This window comes from Triplophysa rosa, linkage group LG25, assembly GCF_024868665.1.
Source record: "Triplophysa rosa linkage group LG25, Trosa_1v2, whole genome shotgun sequence".
Taxonomy (NCBI): domain Eukaryota; kingdom Metazoa; phylum Chordata; class Actinopteri; order Cypriniformes; family Nemacheilidae; genus Triplophysa; species Triplophysa rosa.
The window spans coordinates 8,836,886-8,855,337 of NC_079914.1; the positions used below are offsets into that span (position 1 = coordinate 8,836,886).

Below are 18,452 nucleotides of genomic sequence, written 5' to 3' on the forward strand. Positions count from 1 at the left end.
GTTTGTCCGTAGGGATTTTTCACCACTTGGTGCCTTCAGTCTCTTCTCAGCAGTCCGGGGCAAATCTCGGCTCCCAGCAGAGGCATTTGGACACTAACCCCAAGCCGGGGGCTTCGTTCTTGCCCTCCGGCTCTTCGCAGCCCAGCCGCACACAGACAGTTCTGCACGCGCCCTCCCCGCCCGCCCATTCCCTTCCCCCGCCCCCTCTGCTCCTCAACACCACATCTTCCTCCGCCCCTTCCCAACCCTCCTCCCCATCGCTGACCGCTGCTTCTACCAACACCTCCGGTTCATCTCGGCCCTTTGCTGTGCACTACTCCCCGCACCTCCTGCCTCCGCACCCCCCGAGCAGTGCAGGTTCAGGTGGGGCCGGGGCCTTGGGCTCTTGGAGGACTCTGGGTATGCAGGCGTCCTACGCGGCCTCGCAGAACCCCGGAAGTCGGCCTAGATAGGACTCGGCAGAGTGTGGGAGGGGGGAGGGATTTGGGCTGAAATGGGAAGAGACTCTTACTAGGAGGATACAGGGAAGCTGCTGCGTTGTTATGAGTCCAAACAAGGTATGTGGTGGTGGCATGATAACACGCAACATGCTTTGCTGCTTTTTCTTTGTGTAGCTTCATTTCCATGATGCATTTTGTTATGCCAGAATTGTCCGGTTTATTTTTATGGTTGAAAGTGTTGTGATATGTTCAGGGGTTAACAATAAGAATTGATTTTTGCTTGATGCATTTGGACATTTTATTGGAAAGCGATTTTTTTTTGAAAGCTGGTTTTTGATAATAATATTTACACAAGCAATGAAGTCAATGCAGATAAAGCACACCAAGTGAGCAAAAGACCACAATATGACATTTTCACAAACTGTACGTTAAACGCGATTTTATTGTGTTTTTACCAGCCATATCTCACCAAAATTCGCAACTATATTGCATGAATTAACACGATGTGAATCGTACAAAAATGTACCATTATTAGAAAAAATAATACTGAAGCCCCGTCCCTAAATGTAACATCACAAAAGAAAATCGTACCAAAATGTACGAATGGGATTGTACGAATTATACAAATTCGCTAGTTGCACAAGATGGCGCCAGTGAGCCTTTGGGATGCCAGGGTCGGCAGACTCATTTCTAGTTGTATATCACTGTATGAGAAAAGGAGGCTTTTTGGCCGGCAAATATGGGTGCTATTTAGATCAAAAAGAAGAAAGTAATATATCGGCGATTTGACAGATCCTCTCTACATTGCTGAGCACTTCATTAAGCCAAAACAACTCGATAGTGTTATATGACCGGAAATTAGTCTGCCGACCCTGGCATTGTAATAGCTTTTATATATAAATGTATACATGTATATATTAAATATTTATATATAACAAATTTAATATAAAAATGTATAGAAATATTTACATTAACGTACACATGTAAATGTTTCGTAATATAAACATGCATGTGTTTGTATTTATATATACATAATTATTGTACGCAGTACATTCTGATGATCCTAGAGGCCCAGTAGTGTCCAGCTCTAAACTGATGATTTTTTATTGTTGATCCCTGACGTTTACGGCTTAAATATTCACTAATTGTGTAACTCCTTTTTTTTACACCTGACTGGTCCTAGGTAACTGACGAAATCTACCTCAACCCAACTTAACCTATGCAATGGACAGACGTGGACCAATGGGCTCAACGCTCACCGGTGCTCAAACGTTTGCTAAAGCCGCCACTGTAACACTGGTTTGGGTATCTGAACCGATCTAAGGTGCAGCTCCATAGAAACACCCCCCCCCTCATAAATCATATTCAGATTTACGTGTGTAAATTCCTTTTTAGGGTAGCACCATGCTGGGGTGAGCTTACAGTTATGAATTATTCATTATTATTTAACAAGGCCTTACAGATGCTTGGATTACATTTAAGTTCATGTTTTGGGAACTCAATCTAAATTTTTAGTGGTTTCACAATGGATCATGTTCTCCGGGTTGGGAAGTGTTTTACATGTTAGGAATGCTGTTTCTAGTCACATGGGCCGTACACACACAGAAAAATATTTGTGAATCTTTATAACCTTGCTGCTGTTATCAATGGAAACAAATGTGGCTTTTATGAGGAACTCTTTATCGGGTGAAATGTTTGAAGCACCGTATCTAAAGTTTGAAACTGTTTTCTAATCCCCATGCAAGGATTTCATCCTTATAGCTTGAGCTTGTCAGACTCCCCATGCTTGGAACGTTTTTTTTTTGTTTCAGCAATAAACCCGTTTTATAGCAGCATATCATCTTAAATTTTACTGGCCATCTATAGGAATATGAAAAAGATATGAAGAAACCACAAGCTCTGGCTGTATAAGGGTGAAACTCTCATAAACATCTTGTGAGTCATATTTTACTCCAAAATCATGTTTTGTCCAAAGTCATGCAAAGGACCTTAATTTATTTGATTATTTATTGCATTTTTTACACCGCGTTTTGTGACTTTTTCATTTGTCATTTTTTGTTCTTGTAATGTAGAAAAGAATCTCATTGCTGTAATGCATCTGGATGTTTTAACATTTACGTAAATCATTACAGTAATGAGATTTGTTCACATTACAGTATTGATGGATATGTGCTTTATTGAAAAATCAATCCAAAATTAATCTTTACATTAAAAATGTCTTCATGCCATTTATTTTGATCGGTTTTAGGGTAAAATATGACCTGTACATGTTCTTGACAAACGTAAAAAGATACACCTGTAATTAATTCATGTTTTAATTTTTACACTGGATATCTTTACCTGTGGAGCAGTTTTTTGCAATCATAACGGCATGCATCATTTTAATACTTGCGTGCTTTTATTTGTCATAGGGATAGACTATTAATGTTTTACACAGCGTGAATATTCAATCGAATTTTCATTGTATATACAACCTACACAACTGCACCTTCCCGGAAAGACACAAATATTCAAGCAATCTGCAGGGAATGAGCCACAGAATGAGCAGATGCCTGTAAGAAGTTGTTTTGAAACCAAGTTAGCTAACCAATCACTACGTTCACTGCAGCTTTTGGTGATCAGTCGAGTTTGTTTTAATACTCAAGCTTCCATACTCTCAACGGTTTCCGGTGAACCTTACAATACAATGCACGTTTTGTTAAATCTGGGTGCAGTGTCTTACACGGTACAGGCTTATTCAGGTGAATCTGGTGCTGAACCATTTCCTCGCAGATCTTACAAAGAAACAAGTGTTTTCCTTCGGATGTCATGGTGCTTTCTGCTACCTGGAAAACCAGCACAGAGCACACACTCGTACATGAACCTAAACGTACACACTGGGGAAATGCAAAATGATTACAAAACAAGTAAAAGAAACTACTGGGCAACTTCAACTCATCCTTGCATTTCCTTTGTGTATTTTATTCTGCGTTTTTTTTGTACTGTGAATGATGATGTCTCTCAGACTATAATTGTATATAATTTGGGGTTATTTATCATTTGAATCATTTTGTTGTTGATTTTGTTTGCGATTGCTCTTTGTTTTGTGTCGGAGCACAAGTGTTTGTACTTGACTCGCGGTCTGAAAAACTATGGTGCTACTGTCTGTACAACTTTAGACTGTGCTTATTTATATTCAGAACATCAACGGAAAAAGAAACGAATAAAGATTCTTGGTGCTTCTTTTAAACAGGGATGTTTTCAAGCCTTGCGGCATTTATTTCTTTGATATTTATGATGTAATGGTGTTACGTGACGCCTTGCATGAAGCAGACCCTGCTTGTATGGACAGTGCCGGTTTTATACAGAAGAAACACCTTTTGGTCTTAAGAGCCGAATACTTACACGTGGAAGATCACACGTCGCAGAACTTTATTTTGAAGATTTTTTTATTGACTTAAATGGTGCTCGTGTCTGAATTCCGAACCTGCCGATGCTTAAAGCGTGACTTGACTGTTCATGGCTTGTATAAAAAAACTAAACTGGTGCCATATGGCATTTAGTTGCTTTTATTTCTTGACTTTTGGCGTTCGCATAAATGAGTGCGTGTTAAATTTATTTTACTACTTTATTAGGCCCAGGCGGCTTGGTGCTGACAGTTCGCCCAAATATGAAAATGAGTCGTTTACTCACCCTCATGTTTTCCCAAACCAAAGTCTCACACAACTTGGAATTAGGTGCATGAGCACGTTTTGAAGCTTGAAAGCTCTAGTCCCCATTCACTGTAATTGCAAGAAAATGTCAGTTCTTCAAATCATCTTTTGCACTAAACCAAACGCGTATGGTTCTTGGGTGTCATGATGATGAGCAAACAATGGCTTTTTATTTTGGGATGAAATATTCATTGTATTGTTTTCCACAATGTAACACAAACAGCTTCATCTTATTAAAACTCATGCTGCTGTTTGCACGGATGTCAGATGTGCCCATACCAAAAGCTACAATCCACTATCAAAGCATGTCCTAGACCTAGAGTGTGTTGCGTGTATATTAGAGTTTAAACTTTCTTGCGTATCGTAGTGACGTGTGGTTATTTTGATGTGACCATAGAGGTGGTTAGTGCGCTTGTACTAGTGATAAACCGATGTCTGTTTTTAATGACCGATATAATATTAACTAAATAATATTTTTAAGCCGATTCCTTTATACCTTCTCATAACTTTATTCAATTCTCATAATCGCAAAATACCGACCTGCCCGATATATCGGTCTGTCACTAGCTACTGCAGTGTTGCAAATGGAGACAAAGCAGGATTAAACCTACTTATAGTTTGCGTCCTTTTTTTCTTTATCATGTATTTTTGTGTTTTGCTTTTGAGTATGTGCTCAAGGAAAAAATCAACCTCACCCAAGCTTTGTAGTCAAAATGCTGTTTAATAGATGATGGTGTAAAAAATAAGAATATTGTGTAATGGTCTTTCTGTAAACTAAGGACTTTTGATGAAATAGGATTTTGACCAGTAAACAAGTCCATTGTTACCAGCACTGAGGTTTTATTTGTAGTGATTAATAATCATTGTTAATGTTACCTGTTTCAATGGCCAATTTGTGTTTTGATATATTTGCGACTGTTTTTCAATGTTGGTTTTGTTATGGTTTCATAATCCTGAGTACAACAGTAAAGGTGCTCTCCTACACTTTAAACAAGGAAATGCAGCTATGAAATCCATACGCCTCTTACGTTGTGCTAAAGAGGCGGAAACATTTAAAAAACGTCAATGCAAGCTTGGCTTGTTTACTTATTCTGATGTCTCATTTGAACTCTTTAGTTCTGAAAATTGATGTTTCGTTATTTAAAATTGAAAACAGTTCATCATTCTCGCAGATGTTGCATTTTCTCAGGTACGTGTACAAGGTCGTATATTGCATATGGCAACTTGAGTCCTTTGACATGTTGTCAGATTTGAAATATGTAAACTCGTAGATTGTTTCTAGTGTCTCAGGAAAACCAGTTTAAAACATTAGCTGTCTTCATACCAGACAAATATTAATGAATATTGACAGGGAGGGAAGGGGTTAACCTTTTTTGAGTTTGCTTTACTGCACATTATTTTCCTGTGATTGCGATTTCAATTAATAATACATATGCGCTCAAAGTTTATATGAGCTTTAATTGAAATATTTGCCTTAAATAAAAAAAATATAATACCTATTCCTATTTTCACAGAGTCACTCTTTGGTAGAAAGTAAATAATTGTGCATTAACAGCAAACTCTTAGTTGTCACATTCGTCTCAATATGTTTGGTGCTTTCATCATAATGCCTGATTCTATTCATATTTTAAATTGCAGCTTTTGTTTAGTGATATTAATAAAGTGTTTATAAAAAAAATCTAAATTTGATCTGTTTCTTTGCATTTTTTGGTGAATAAACTAGACGGAAGTAATTCATATTCTCTTACACCCATAATTGTCATCGCAATTTTTACAAGATTTGCAAACTGTGCTTTAGATTGTACTGTAAGATTGCCATACCAAATTTGCATACCATAATTTACCAGACTTCCTAAAACTGCTTGATAAAATAACATAATACCCCGACTTACTCCTACCAACCTACGTCTTAAAAAATATAATCGTTGTTGGAATTTTGAGCAGAGGTGATGTAGAACATAATTTGCAAGAAATGTAATATCAGTACATATCCAATCATACACAAATGTTAGTTATAGAACAGATTGAACTGTTTGCGTTCTTATTTGACCTGAAGTAGACCTTTGTGTTTTGAGAAGTACCTCTCACCACTGTTAATGTTTACCAGTTGGCATTGCCCCGATTGTTTGTATTTGGCAAAACCAAATGATGTCCATCTACTATAGTGAACTGCAACTATATAATAGCAGTAAAGTTATAATAACATGGTTATGATAACCCATTAATATGTCTTTTCTAGAATGAGGGCGTATACAAAATACTCATTATGTTCTGTTAAAGATGCTGGATATTAAATGCTTTTTTCTCATTTCGAATTCCAGTTATGGTAAACTATCTAGCATTGTGTCCCGTGTTATTCATGCCAGTTCTCAGCCATTCCTTTGGGCCATAGATCCTAGCCTTATCTCTTAGGTCTGATGAAACACCTAGTGCTCGAGGGACCTTGAAAGTCTTAAAAACAGCAGCTGTGTGTCTTCTCAAAAGAGGAATTTCACCAATGGGTAGCTCGACAGTGGTGTACACATGCAAGAAAACAGGATCTCATTTTGTAAATGGTGTGTAATGTACAGGGCTTAATGTATTAGGCCACCTGTCATAATTAAGCGAATGTATTTTGGGAATCTGTCAAAAGCAGAAACAACTAAATAGTTTTAATTCACACAACCAAAAGACGTAATATTTGTATGGCCTCCTTTGGCCTTCATAACGGCTTTCAATCTTGCTGGCTTTGTTTTTATGTACTTTTCTACAGTCTTTTTTATTATTGATTGGGATCGGGCATCTGAATAAAAATGATAAAACTTTTTATGCAAATTTTAGCATTTGAAATGCTACTGTTACTAAAACGCTTACACATACTGGTTGATAAACCATACTATACCGTAGTAGAGCAATTCATCCAAAGAACTTTGAGATAACCAAAGGGATAGTTCACTCAAAAATGAAAATGCTTTCTTCATTTGCTCACCCTCATGTCATTCCAAATTGATATGAGTTTCTTTCCTCTGCAAAACACAAAAGAAGATATTTTCAAGAATGTTGGTAACCAAACAACATTGACCCCCATTGACTTTCATCCCATGGGAACAAAACAAAGCGGGAGATGATCTAAAAAAAAAAAAAACTTTGTTGCAATTTACCAACAAGGAGTCTCAGAACCGTTATCATACACACACCGCAGCTGTGTGTCCGGGATTCTACACAGTATTCTGTTATCTGTGTGAGCTCCCCCTCATCTTATCAAACCTCATAGGCATGCAATATCCATTCACTGTCCATCTACATTCACACGTCCACCCGCATGCCTCGAATACCCACTGTTACTCCAAGGACAAGCTTTCGTGGAAGCTTGGGTTCTGTCGGGACACTGGGAGGTGTATATAAATCACATCGCCTTAGCTGACCCACCCCAAAACAAGTGCTGGACAGCGATGGAATCAGAGAAGATGCTCGTGCAGGCAAGAATTTGCCTGATGCTTTTACTGGGTTTGACTGGGTCCTATAGTACCACGGTGGGACATGCGGAGCAGTCAGGTCAGTGACCTCCAATGGTTTTAAATCTGCGTCCCAATTCTTTTTAAGATTTCAAGTTTAATTCCAAGTCATTTTGACATGTGATAGTAAAATAGTCAAAATTCTTTGTTTATTAATGTTGTTTCTGGAATTTAAAGAAATTTAAAATTTTGTTATTTTTTCATTGGCTGCTATGCAGGCAGCGCTCTAGAGAACTCCTAAAATGGGATGTTTTGGTCCGTTCACACACCCTAAAATGTTTATATAACTGACTTAACAGGACACAATGGTGAGGAGGGTGATGTCAGATGTGCTGCACATTTGCCCGAAATTGTCGCTGAACACCCGATTGACCCACCTGCCCATTCAACTCATGCCACTGAAGAGGTCCCATGTCATGACAAGCAACCAGCTAATTATCATGCCGTGGATGACTTCCTGTCAGCCCTGAATCATGGCAGTGAACTGGGGAGTACGGAGTTCCAGCGATTCGGAATATGTCCGCAACATGATGCAATTCGTGATTTGCAGGTTACTGCATTGACACAACTAACCGAGAGTGTGCGGCAACAACAAAACGGCATTAAGGGTGTCCAGGCAACAGAGGGTACATTATTTTTGCACTTTCTCAATTTCTGTTTTCTAGTTTATCTGTGGTATTCTTTTCTGTTAATAGGTTATCGTTATAGTTGACAGATATAATTTGAGTTTTGTGGACGTTATAGTTGATATCTGGGAGGCTGAGAAGGAAGAAGAGATCATTTTGGCCCTCAAGTTCCCGAGGTTTATCCATCCAACCAGCCCCTTCTCTTTGATGCTCCTGTTTAACGTGGGATCCGTGGAGGCAGATGACTTGACTATAATGTTCAACAGTCATTTTCTGCATCCAAATATGCAGGTTACATGATTTTTTTTATAGACTGTTATACTAGTTAGTGTTGTAAATACCATTTATATTATACTGTATATTTGAAAGATTATATGAAGGATTTGCTGTAGAAAATGTGTTAGTGAATTAACAGCAACAGTTACCCCTGTGTCATGAAAAGTTGGGTTGCTTTGCTTTGTGAATTGTTTTATTAATACTGTAATATTGACTTTTAGATGAAGTGTTGAAGTGTGTGCTATCCATGACAACAACCTGTTGATTTGTTTCCCCAAAGTTATTGCTGCACCAATAAGTTATGATGTTTTTGGCTGTCTTTCTTTCAGACGGTTTGCATTTCGGAGAGCACGCGTTTCCTCATCCTTGCAGGAAGACAAAGGAAGAGTCATACACATGCTCACCTAAAGCTGAGAGTAAAGGTTAAGACACTGAAAGCTGAAAATGGTGAGACACCATCTAACACCGAACATACTCAGAACCTTAGTCAACGTTCTCTAAAAGTTCTCTTAAAGTTTTTTCAGTAACGTTAAAGAGCATTTTAACAATGTTATATATCTTTGATTGGTATAAGAACATTATTCTTACATTGATAGTAGGCTGTTTAAAACCATTAGTAACTTAACAACAATGTTAGAAAAACCTTTTTAGAAGTTTATCAAAATGTTATTTCGGTAATGTTAAAAGAGCATTTTATCAACGTTATATATCTTTGATTGGTCTAAAAGGTTATAAAATCATTGGTATAAAAATGTTATTCTTACATTTATAGTAGGCTGTTGAAAAACATTTGCAACTTAACAGCAATATTAAAAAAACGTTTTTAGAACATATTCCTCAAAGTTTATCAAAACCTTCTTTCAGTAACGTTCAAAGAGCATGTTATCAACATTATATATCTTTTATTGGTCTAAAACGTTATAAATACATTGGTATAAAAACAGCAATGTTAGAAAAACGTTTTTAGAACATATTTTGTTAGTTATCACTCCAAAAATGATTCTAGGAATGCCGTCACAAGTTTTCTTTTCATCTTAGGGAAGAAACGCAGTCTGTCTGATCTTCAGGAAATCTTGATGAGGAAGGTGAATGACAGCAATATCACAATGAAGCCGACGTTGCTTTTCCTCGCTGAGAAAGGCCACAGTGAAAGTGCTTCTCCTTACCCCAGGTAAGTGATGCATTTAATGCAGGTTTAAAACGCTGACTTTAAATATGTGTTAAGTGATAAAGACAGCTGAAAAATGCTATGTGTATACTGTAAACACCATGGAATGACCAGATGACTACGTTTGCCAAAATATGAAGCACACTGTGTACCCCACTCTTTATCCCATAATACAGTGCACCTGATTTGACCTTTTATTTTGTTTGTGTCAACCTTTGTGTCCAGACCTTCCAGTCCTCTCCCTCCTTCCAAAACCTTTCTTTTCCTGTGCGAGCTGCAGAAGTTCTTGAACGAAGTTCTTCCCCAGAAGGATCCGCAAGAGTCTCTGGAAGAGGAGAGCACGGCCTCTTTATACGCACTTAACTCTCTACCACCTTTGACCCTTGGAGAGTCATCACCACAGTTTCTTCTTTCAGGCCTGGTGAATTCATCCACCCAGACTGTATTTGTGTTCCCACCGCACCAGCAAAGTCTCCAGACTCACCGTGTGGAGCTGAACCTGGAGAGTCCTCTGCTTTCTGTGCTCAGACTGAGACTGGACGAAGCCATTGCTCAGGTGAAGGAGGCGGAGGCGGAGCAAAGCGTGAATGACAGGCTTCAGCGACTAATTGAAATGAGTGCCCTTACTCCAGAAGGAACGAATGATGAAGCAGGTGAGTACTGCACTTTTAGATTTTATGCAGAAGCATTCGTATAAGTTGACGTTAGACTTTAATAGAGGTTCATTTTTAGTCACGATAGAGCACAAAGAAGCCCAATACAGGTCCGTTTTGCTGCTGAAAGCCCTGCAGACGGTACTCAGCATCTTGGAGGTGGAACGGGCCCAAAGGGCAGCCAGAGCGGACGAAGACAGCCAGACGATATCCCAAGAGTGTCGGCTTCAGTCCTTGAACGTATCCATGAGGATGTACGCCATCGAACCCTCCACGGTCGGGATCAATAACTGTGAAGGATCCTGCAGTTTCCCCCAAAAAGCCACCTGCATCAACCACGTCATCCTCTTGAACAGCTACATCCAGAGCGGCCACCCCATCAACCGCGCTCCGTGCTGCGTGCCGGTGGAATACGGAGACCTGTCGGTGATTGAGCTGGAGAGCAAGGCCACCGCTATATACTTCAAGCCCAAAGCAGTGGCGACCAAGTGCGAGTGTCGCTGACAGCCAATGTGTGTGTTGATATATTGCAACGTACAAGTGAAATTTCACAGACCTGCGTTCATTTTTTCCTTGAAAATACCCAACAGTGGTCTTCTATTTTTCTAGATGCAAAACTGATGCGAATGCATTACTAGTACATGTCCAGGTGTGCAACATCATCTGTTAGTCATTTGAAGTGTAATGGAGGTAATTTGAGAGAAAATTAACATGTCAGACAATACAGAAATACTTTTAACTGTATGAAACAATTCGCTAAATGTATTCAAAATGTTTGGCTGTGTTTGAATAAAGTATATACAGTATAAAGGATGTTTTATATGTGTCAATGAATATAAATAAACGTACTCACAGTGATACTGAAATAATCTCAAAATAGTACTCAGTTATCTAAAACATTAAAGGTGTCATGAATTAAGACATCAATTTTAACCCAAGCTTATGTTTTATAAGAGGTAATCGTATTCAAGCGAATATCCTGTAACTGAAAACGCCCTTGTTACTGAAATGACAACTTTTATTGACACCAGGCCCAGCGAACGCCAGGTCCAGGAATGCACCCATCTACGATAGATAGGTTGCACACCGCCTCCACATAAGAATATCAACGACGTTTTAGTTCACATTTCAAGACAGAGTACATTTTTTTAAATGTTCATTTAAATGTGTATGCCAATTATTGTTGAACGTTTTGCTTTCATAGCACTATTCGTAGTTTATATTTCACACTATTCCTTCTTTTTCAGTAATCCTTTGTCCATTTCTTTGTTACGGATCTTCCGTGGTCCAACGTTCTCTCCAGGCTGCCTTTGCTTCCCTGCTCTTTTCTTTTTAAACTCATCCATTTTATCCTCAGATCCCCAGTTCCAGAACGCAAAGGTGTCCCACCATGAATCAGACTGTAGAAAAAAGACAGTTTAAAAAAAATAATAAACTGCATAAATATTGTTTAAACAGAAAACCTTAAGCCCTACCTCCTCTGAAAGATCTCCAGCTTGAAGCTCTGATCCAGGTTCTTCCGTCTCTTCAAAGTATGGCTCTAGTACCTCTGTTGCACAATAAGATACTGTAAATACTTATTACATGGCCTTCTGGAATACTTGATTCTGATTGGTCAATACCAGAATACCACTGTTGAATATGTTTGTATAACAACTAAAAGCTATTCCAGTTTCTTATATTACTCATCACAGTAAAATATTTTTAATTCACACCAATATGTCCATTTATTGGCCATTTGATAATGGATAGATAATGTAAAGCCAATTGTTCATTATCACAAAATAAAATATCATCATGTTTATTTTTGCAATAACGACCATCTGAATGTAATATCTGGACATATAATACACTGACACACATATTTATTGCATAACTCACATTTAAGAATTCACCTTGTACTTTCTCAACCCCTGAGCTGACAGCCACGACGATCATTGCCACCATTATACAGCGATTTAGAGTGACGCTTTTCCATGGATTCTCCACCTTACTTAAGGATTCCACAGGAAATATACGACGATATTTCACTGTTGGGTCAGAATGGTTAAGTGTTACTATAAGCGTTATCCTGTTACAATATACATATAACAATATGATGCATATGCATATACTGTACAAAAGTCCATATTCATGCAATTGTGGTGTAATGGTAATAGATCACACTGTACATACTTGTTCAGTGATCCTCTCTGGAGACTTGAAAAATAGAACAAAGGTCTGTACGTAACAATTTTACACCAAAAACATCCAATAAATATTAGCTGTTAATTCAAGCTAATGTTGTATGAAAATTGGCACAAATTCCTCAAAATGTAACAGAATGTAAACATAAATAGCTGAAATAGCTGTCTGCACAAACTGCGTAGATGAAAGTACAGAAGTACTTGAACTTAACAAGTGTCTGACTGTAGACTACATTCATTCAAGTAAAATTCTGATAAATGTGATGTAGTTACATAAAGCCAAAGATAAACAAAAATAACTAAATTAGCAATAGTTGAAGTTAGAAACGCAGCTCTTACCGGGCAAAAGTGGACTAGTAGAAACCAGGAGGTGCTCAAGGAGTACTTGTGGTTTTAAAGCCAATGTGTCATGCAGTGTCTCAAGTTCTTCAGAGTTTTGACGGACAGGCACAGCTGAGACTCGATTATTATAAATAAAAGCGCTTGAATTGACAAGGTCTATGTGCAGTCTTCAGTTCATGGTTGTTTATGAATGTTATTTGTTATCATAGAAATGCAAACTTAATCAGCAAATCATGTCATTGCTATTTTTGACAAAATGTTATTATGGATATCATGTGAATACCTTAATATTTACTTTAATTATATGTATGAATGTATGTACATACGTACGTATGTATATATATATATATATATATATACAGTATATATATGTGTATATAGTATACTGTATGTTTACATTAAATGTATACATGTAAATATACATGTTAATGTATACATGTAAACATGTATACATGTAAACATGTAAGTATACATGTTAATGTATACATGTAAATGTATACATTAAATGTGTATTTGTTTGTACAATTAAGAAATCTTTATATAGGATCTTGTATTAGTGATTATGTTGAGAGTAAAGTAACAGTAAGACTTGTGTGTTATAATTTATAGGTTATGTAACTTCATTAAATGTTTATATTTTAGTTATCCCAAGAAGACACTGCAAAACATATAAAAGTTTTTTTTTGTAACTTAATAATTCACTTTTGTATTCCATTTTTGTTTATTTCCACTCAAACAATTTGTTTGTTAGTTAGAAAACATGACGTACCGCAGAAGACGCGCCCACTCTCGCGCGCTCACGTTCCGAGTATAAATACAGCGGGCCTACGAGCAGCTCACAACAGACGGAGCACGGCAAGAGGAGAAATCGAGCCTTGACATTGGCCGGATGGTTAAATCCAACCTCCAGACGATCCTGAATAGCCACTGTTTTGTCAGAGAAAAAGAGAGTAATATATCCAAGATGCCAGTGATCGACCTGACCCTTAATAAATCCGAGAGTGAAAGGTAACGTGAGACTTTTATGCAAGAGTTTTGGCTAGCTGGCTTGATCGCTCGAGGCCTTGTTTGAGCAATGAAGCCTATGCTATACTATAGCATGTAGATGATGATGAAATACAATGAAATGAATTTTGGTCTGGCTGCTTTGTTGTGGGTGTATGAATGTTTTGAATCTGACAGAAAGACGTTGAATAAAATCCTAAAGTGACGTAAGATGTCTCGGTTTTATTTTCCGAGAAATATAAACTCAGTATCAAGCGAGCTAGCATCGATCAGCACTTCATGTTGTCAATCATTCGTCTGTTAGAATGATTGACAGGCACGTGTCTAGGTAACCGTTTTTGTCGCGAGCATCGAACGATATAGAAACAATTGGTTATAATCGGTCAATTCCAACTGCCATAACTGCCAGTGTCAGTTTTTATGACTGTTGCTCTATGGCTGTCTAAGAAATAAAGGGTCGCATTTTAAGACGCATAACGTAACCTATATACGTACTATTTTTTATTTAATACAATTTATTTTATTTTCGTAGGATTATTGAGTGATTTATGTCTATAGTTTAGCTCAACGTGATTGACGGATCGGTTTTAGCTAACGTTAAATGGTTAATTAACATGCTAACTTAAGTCAGTTCAGAGAATCGCGATGGTGTTACTGTATGTTTTATTTAATATCATTTTGCGTTAATTGCCATTAAAAGAAAGGCGAAGAATATTCTAATAATCTGTCTGGTTGAATCGGGTTTAATATATATTTGTTAATCGCAGGCCAAGGTAAAATGCTAATGGCTAACATGTCGCCTCGCCCATCCCCCACTTGTTTGTGTCTCGTGCGTCATAGCTGTGCTGTACGAATTACCACGATGGTCAATCATTTAATATGGGGAAAAGGTAATAAATTACAAAATCTAGGAAATGTCATCGCATTACTATTTACTAGTGTACCTTTGTTCGTCTATAATATTTTAAAACGTTACTTGAAACTGTTTAATAAAATTCTAATTTTTACCAGGTATACCTCTTTGCTTGGTTTGATTGTATGCAAGCTTACTTTTTTTTAAATGTTAAAGGCAATTATATTGGTCAAAACTGCTGAAAATATGATTTGCCCATGTGAATTGGGTGTCATGTCACAACTTGCACACTTAGGTACGTTTATGGGGTGTCTGTAACATACCTCATAGCTACTTTGCAGACGGAAGTTGCTTACCAACATTTGTCCCCCATTGTCTGTAACACTACAGATGTGTGACAAATGGGTGGATTGTTTGGTTTTTATATTTGTCACTGATTTCGAAAAGCTTTCATCAGATTTCCTGAAAAAACCACCTTTACTCATTAAACTGAAATGATTAATGTACATGAGCGCTCATTCATCTGCTTCTAGCTGTTGTGTAACTAAAGGTTTACCTTCCCACGTGATCTAAGCTGCTGTAATGCATCCTTTTTAAATGCAGTGGTGTGTTGTCGCCAGTCTTCAAGGATTAGTCGTAGCCATTGCTTAATGTGTCACAAAATGAAGTGTGGTTTCTTGTTGTGCTACTTGGTGTAAATCATTGGAATGAAATTAGACCACCCTGCCTTGAGTCACATGCACTGCACTGAAAAGTTTACAAAAAAAAAATCGGCTCCCGTATCCGGGACAGCTGATTTACTTAAAGATTTTGCATGTGAATTCTTACCTTATTGTGACAAACGTTACAAAGTTGGAAAGTCTCTAGAAAACATATTTCATCACCGTTGTATAGAATAATGTGTGTAGGAAGAGTGTGCTAAAAATGTTTATGTCCTTTCCCTTCTCACAGTATAGTTTCATTAAAAAAAATTGTTTTTATTTTGTTTCTGTGCTTGTGTAATTTTTTTTCATTGTCTGTTAATTGGAAAAGTAAAAAAAGCATCTCGATGTCTGTTGTGGTCAAATTTCAGATCTAGTGTTAAAACCAGTGGAAAGCATATGGCCCCCTAGTGGGTTCTTGCAATATTGCAGCTAAAAAACTCGGACACATCAAGATTTGATGTATCAAGACCAAACTTGATACAACAGTTGGTGATCCTTGAGACTTTGACTTATGAAGTTTTGGGGCTGATCCGTAATTCTTTTTCATGTATTTTTTATGTAAGAAAAACACCTTTTATATATATTTTTTTATTACAATAAACTTATCAAAATCACTTAATTTTTTTTTTTTTTTAGCAATAATCTGCTAATTTTCTTAATTAAAAAATAATTCATGAGTTACAGCCGTTTTAGTGCCAACGATTTTTTAACTAGAAAATCGATTTTTGGAAATCTGTGAATCGATAAGTTTCGTTAGAGGACTGAATGTGAATCTATTATTTCACCCACCCATACTTAATAGCCACATGTCTAACAGGACTCAAGAAAGAAAGAAAGCATTCAGACAGCAGTGACTCAAACAATATGCTTTTGTTCCTTTACTTTACACATTCATAAATACTATATCTATATATATCAACAATGTTTTGATATTGCAGTAAGTGAATGATCACGTCAGAAAGACCGTACTGTACTACTGTACATTTTAACTGTGAACAGCGGGCTGCTGAAGAAGTTTAACCAGAGGAAATGATTTATCGGCCATAATTTATCGTGCATCCCTACTATTATCTATTACAAATTTCCAGGTGGAAAATAATAAAGCCAGGAAAAACCGATATAATGACTGGATATTCCGTTTGAAAATGACTTATTTGCACCAACTTATTTGAAAGCCACTTTAAATGTCATGTCTATTTCCTTGCACTTGTGTTCATGATGTACCGTCAGGTTAGTAATGCATACGTGTTGTGTTTGCAGTTCCCATCGCTGTAGTAACCTGTGTCCAGGGCCTCTGTGGTGTTCCTGATGTCCCTCACCCACCCCTGAAGATCCCAGGTGGGCGAGGGAATGATCAAAGGGATCACAGTCTTTCCGCTAAGCTATTCTATTCTGTAAGTACATTGCTTTGGCTCCTGTTCCTGTATTTGAAATGACTTGCAAATCATCTGTCTACAGAACGTAATGCCTATATTATAAAACGAGAAACTGTACAACCAAAAAGACATGCTTTAACTCATACGGCATTGACAGATGATGCAAAGTTTATTGGATCCTGTGACAGTTTTCAGTCTGCCCTACAGTACATTTCTTTCGACTGTGTGCTACACAAAGATAGTGTTTATTACAGTAAGCAAAGGTTATTTGACTATCTCTGTAAGCAAGGGTCAACATCTCCTACATATTAATCCCATTACCAGTAGGGATTGGGGTTGTCATATTTCATAATAATTGAAACGTCTCATTTCCACAGTTCAGTTTCTTCTTGGATTGTTTTTTTTTAACTGTTGTATATTAGAAAGTTGCAAATAAATAACTTCGTTTATTCTTTGTAGGATGCACAGTTACTAGTTCTTGAGGAAGCCCCCCAGTTGAACAGCCGTGTACGGTTTTTGCTCTTCGAGCGTCGCTGCTCTGTGAGCAAGCGCTTAGTCTGGAGGGGGGCACTGAAGGGGGCAGATCTTTACATCGAAATTCCCCCTGGTGTACTTCCAGAAGGAAGCAAAGACAGGTTAGTCAAATCAACACAGTTTTACGGTTCTTTTTTTTGTGTAGCTTGTAAAAATGTTTTTCACTGTTAACTGGAAATTAAAATATCTTCTTATTGGTCGTCGTGTTCTTCCTCAATAGTTTTTCACTCTTGCTGGAGTTTGCAGAGGAGAAGCTACAGGTTGATCACGTTTTCATCTGCTTCCACAAGAATCGAGATGACAGAGGTGAGGCTCTCGGCACTTCCTCTTCCTGTAATCGTGCCTTTTGTACTATCAAGTTCTGCCTAATGGTAACGTAATTTTGCGTTGTGCTTCCTTCCAGCATCGTTGCTGCGGACATTCAGTTTCATGGGCTTTGAGATTGTGAGACCGGGTCATCCCCTCGTCCCAACCCGCCCCGACGCTTTCTTCATGGCTTACAGCATCGAAAGAGACTCCGATAGTGACGATTAAGATCAATCACATCCTTAATTCTGTTAACTACACCATCTCACTCAACATGGTCACCATTAAAAGAAACATAGTGCGTATGAATGTGTCAGATTGAGACTTTTGTTAATTGCTACGTTGTACTTGTAAGGATTGTGCTGTGTTTTCAGTCGTATTTGCACTAGTTTAAACCAAATTTTCAGTGACCATTAGTCTATAAACCATTACCACTGGGTTTGACTCGAGTAATTTGTTCCTATGCTGATTTTCCCGCCTCCCATTCCCACGCAATGATTGTTTTAGGGTATAATATTTATGGTTAAGATTCCCCAAGCAACAATGTATGTGTAATTGTGGTTTTCATTGCTGATTTCTTTTATCCTTGTTAAGCCGTTTCATTTCTTGATGTGTGCATGTATCTTGAAGGTTTTAGTTATGACTTAGGTTGGATCTGTCTGCATGTTTGCTACAGTGTGCAGAATAAAGTTCTCACCCTACACGGCCTTGGTTGTGGTACTTGTCACGTTCGTATGCATAATGCACTTTTTCTGTTTATCGTTCTTTTTATTTCTTTATTGCCATTCAGACCCCTT

General features: G+C 37.7%; 3 protein-coding genes across 6 annotated transcripts in view; all 3 read left to right on the forward strand.

Annotated features, from left to right (window-relative positions):
* The window catches only part of dot1l (DOT1-like histone H3K79 methyltransferase), a 26,298-nt gene extending 18,275 nt beyond the window's left edge, over positions 1-8,023 (forward strand). For 2 of the 4 annotated variants that reach the window (XM_057325096.1, XM_057325099.1), the window contains 2 exons: positions 13-557; positions 1,624-8,023. In XM_057325096.1, the coding sequence (XP_057181079.1) occupies positions 13-452 (440 nt within the window). In that variant the 3' untranslated portion in view covers positions 453-557; positions 1,624-8,023. The other 2 variants (XM_057325098.1, XM_057325100.1) reach the window with 2 other exon arrangements.
* amh (anti-Mullerian hormone) lies at positions 7,564-11,254 on the forward strand. Its single transcript, XM_057326474.1, has 7 exons — positions 7,564-7,666; positions 7,926-8,242; positions 8,322-8,543; positions 8,858-8,975; positions 9,567-9,699; positions 9,922-10,349; positions 10,429-11,254. Exons 1-7 carry the CDS (start codon positions 7,564-7,566, stop codon positions 10,851-10,853), a joined length of 1,746 nt encoding a protein of 581 aa, XP_057182457.1. The 3' UTR covers positions 10,854-11,254.
* Positions 11,255-13,693: 2,439 nt separating this feature from the next.
* Positions 13,694-18,361, forward strand: oaz1a (ornithine decarboxylase antizyme 1a). Its single transcript, XM_057326252.1, is given in 6 exon segments — positions 13,694-13,885; positions 16,700-16,745; positions 16,747-16,833; positions 17,275-17,450; positions 17,570-17,655; positions 17,753-18,361. Coding segments are annotated over 6 exon segments (645 nt in total). The 5' UTR covers positions 13,694-13,766; the 3' UTR covers positions 17,884-18,361.
* The last annotated feature ends 91 nt before the right edge of the window (positions 18,362-18,452 follow it).

Excerpts from the sequence above, each read along its gene's own strand:
- amh (XM_057326474.1), top strand. The coding sequence starts at position 7,564 with ATGGAATCAGAGAAGATGCTCGTGCAGGCAAGAATTTGCCTGATGCTT. Across the intron at positions 7,667-7,925 it reads GGGACATGCGGAGCAGTCAG|GACACAATGGTGAGGAGGGT; the intron begins GTCAGTGACCTC and ends CTGACTTAACAG. Across the intron at positions 8,976-9,566 it reads GACACTGAAAGCTGAAAATG|GGAAGAAACGCAGTCTGTCT; the intron begins GTGAGACACCAT and ends TTTTCATCTTAG.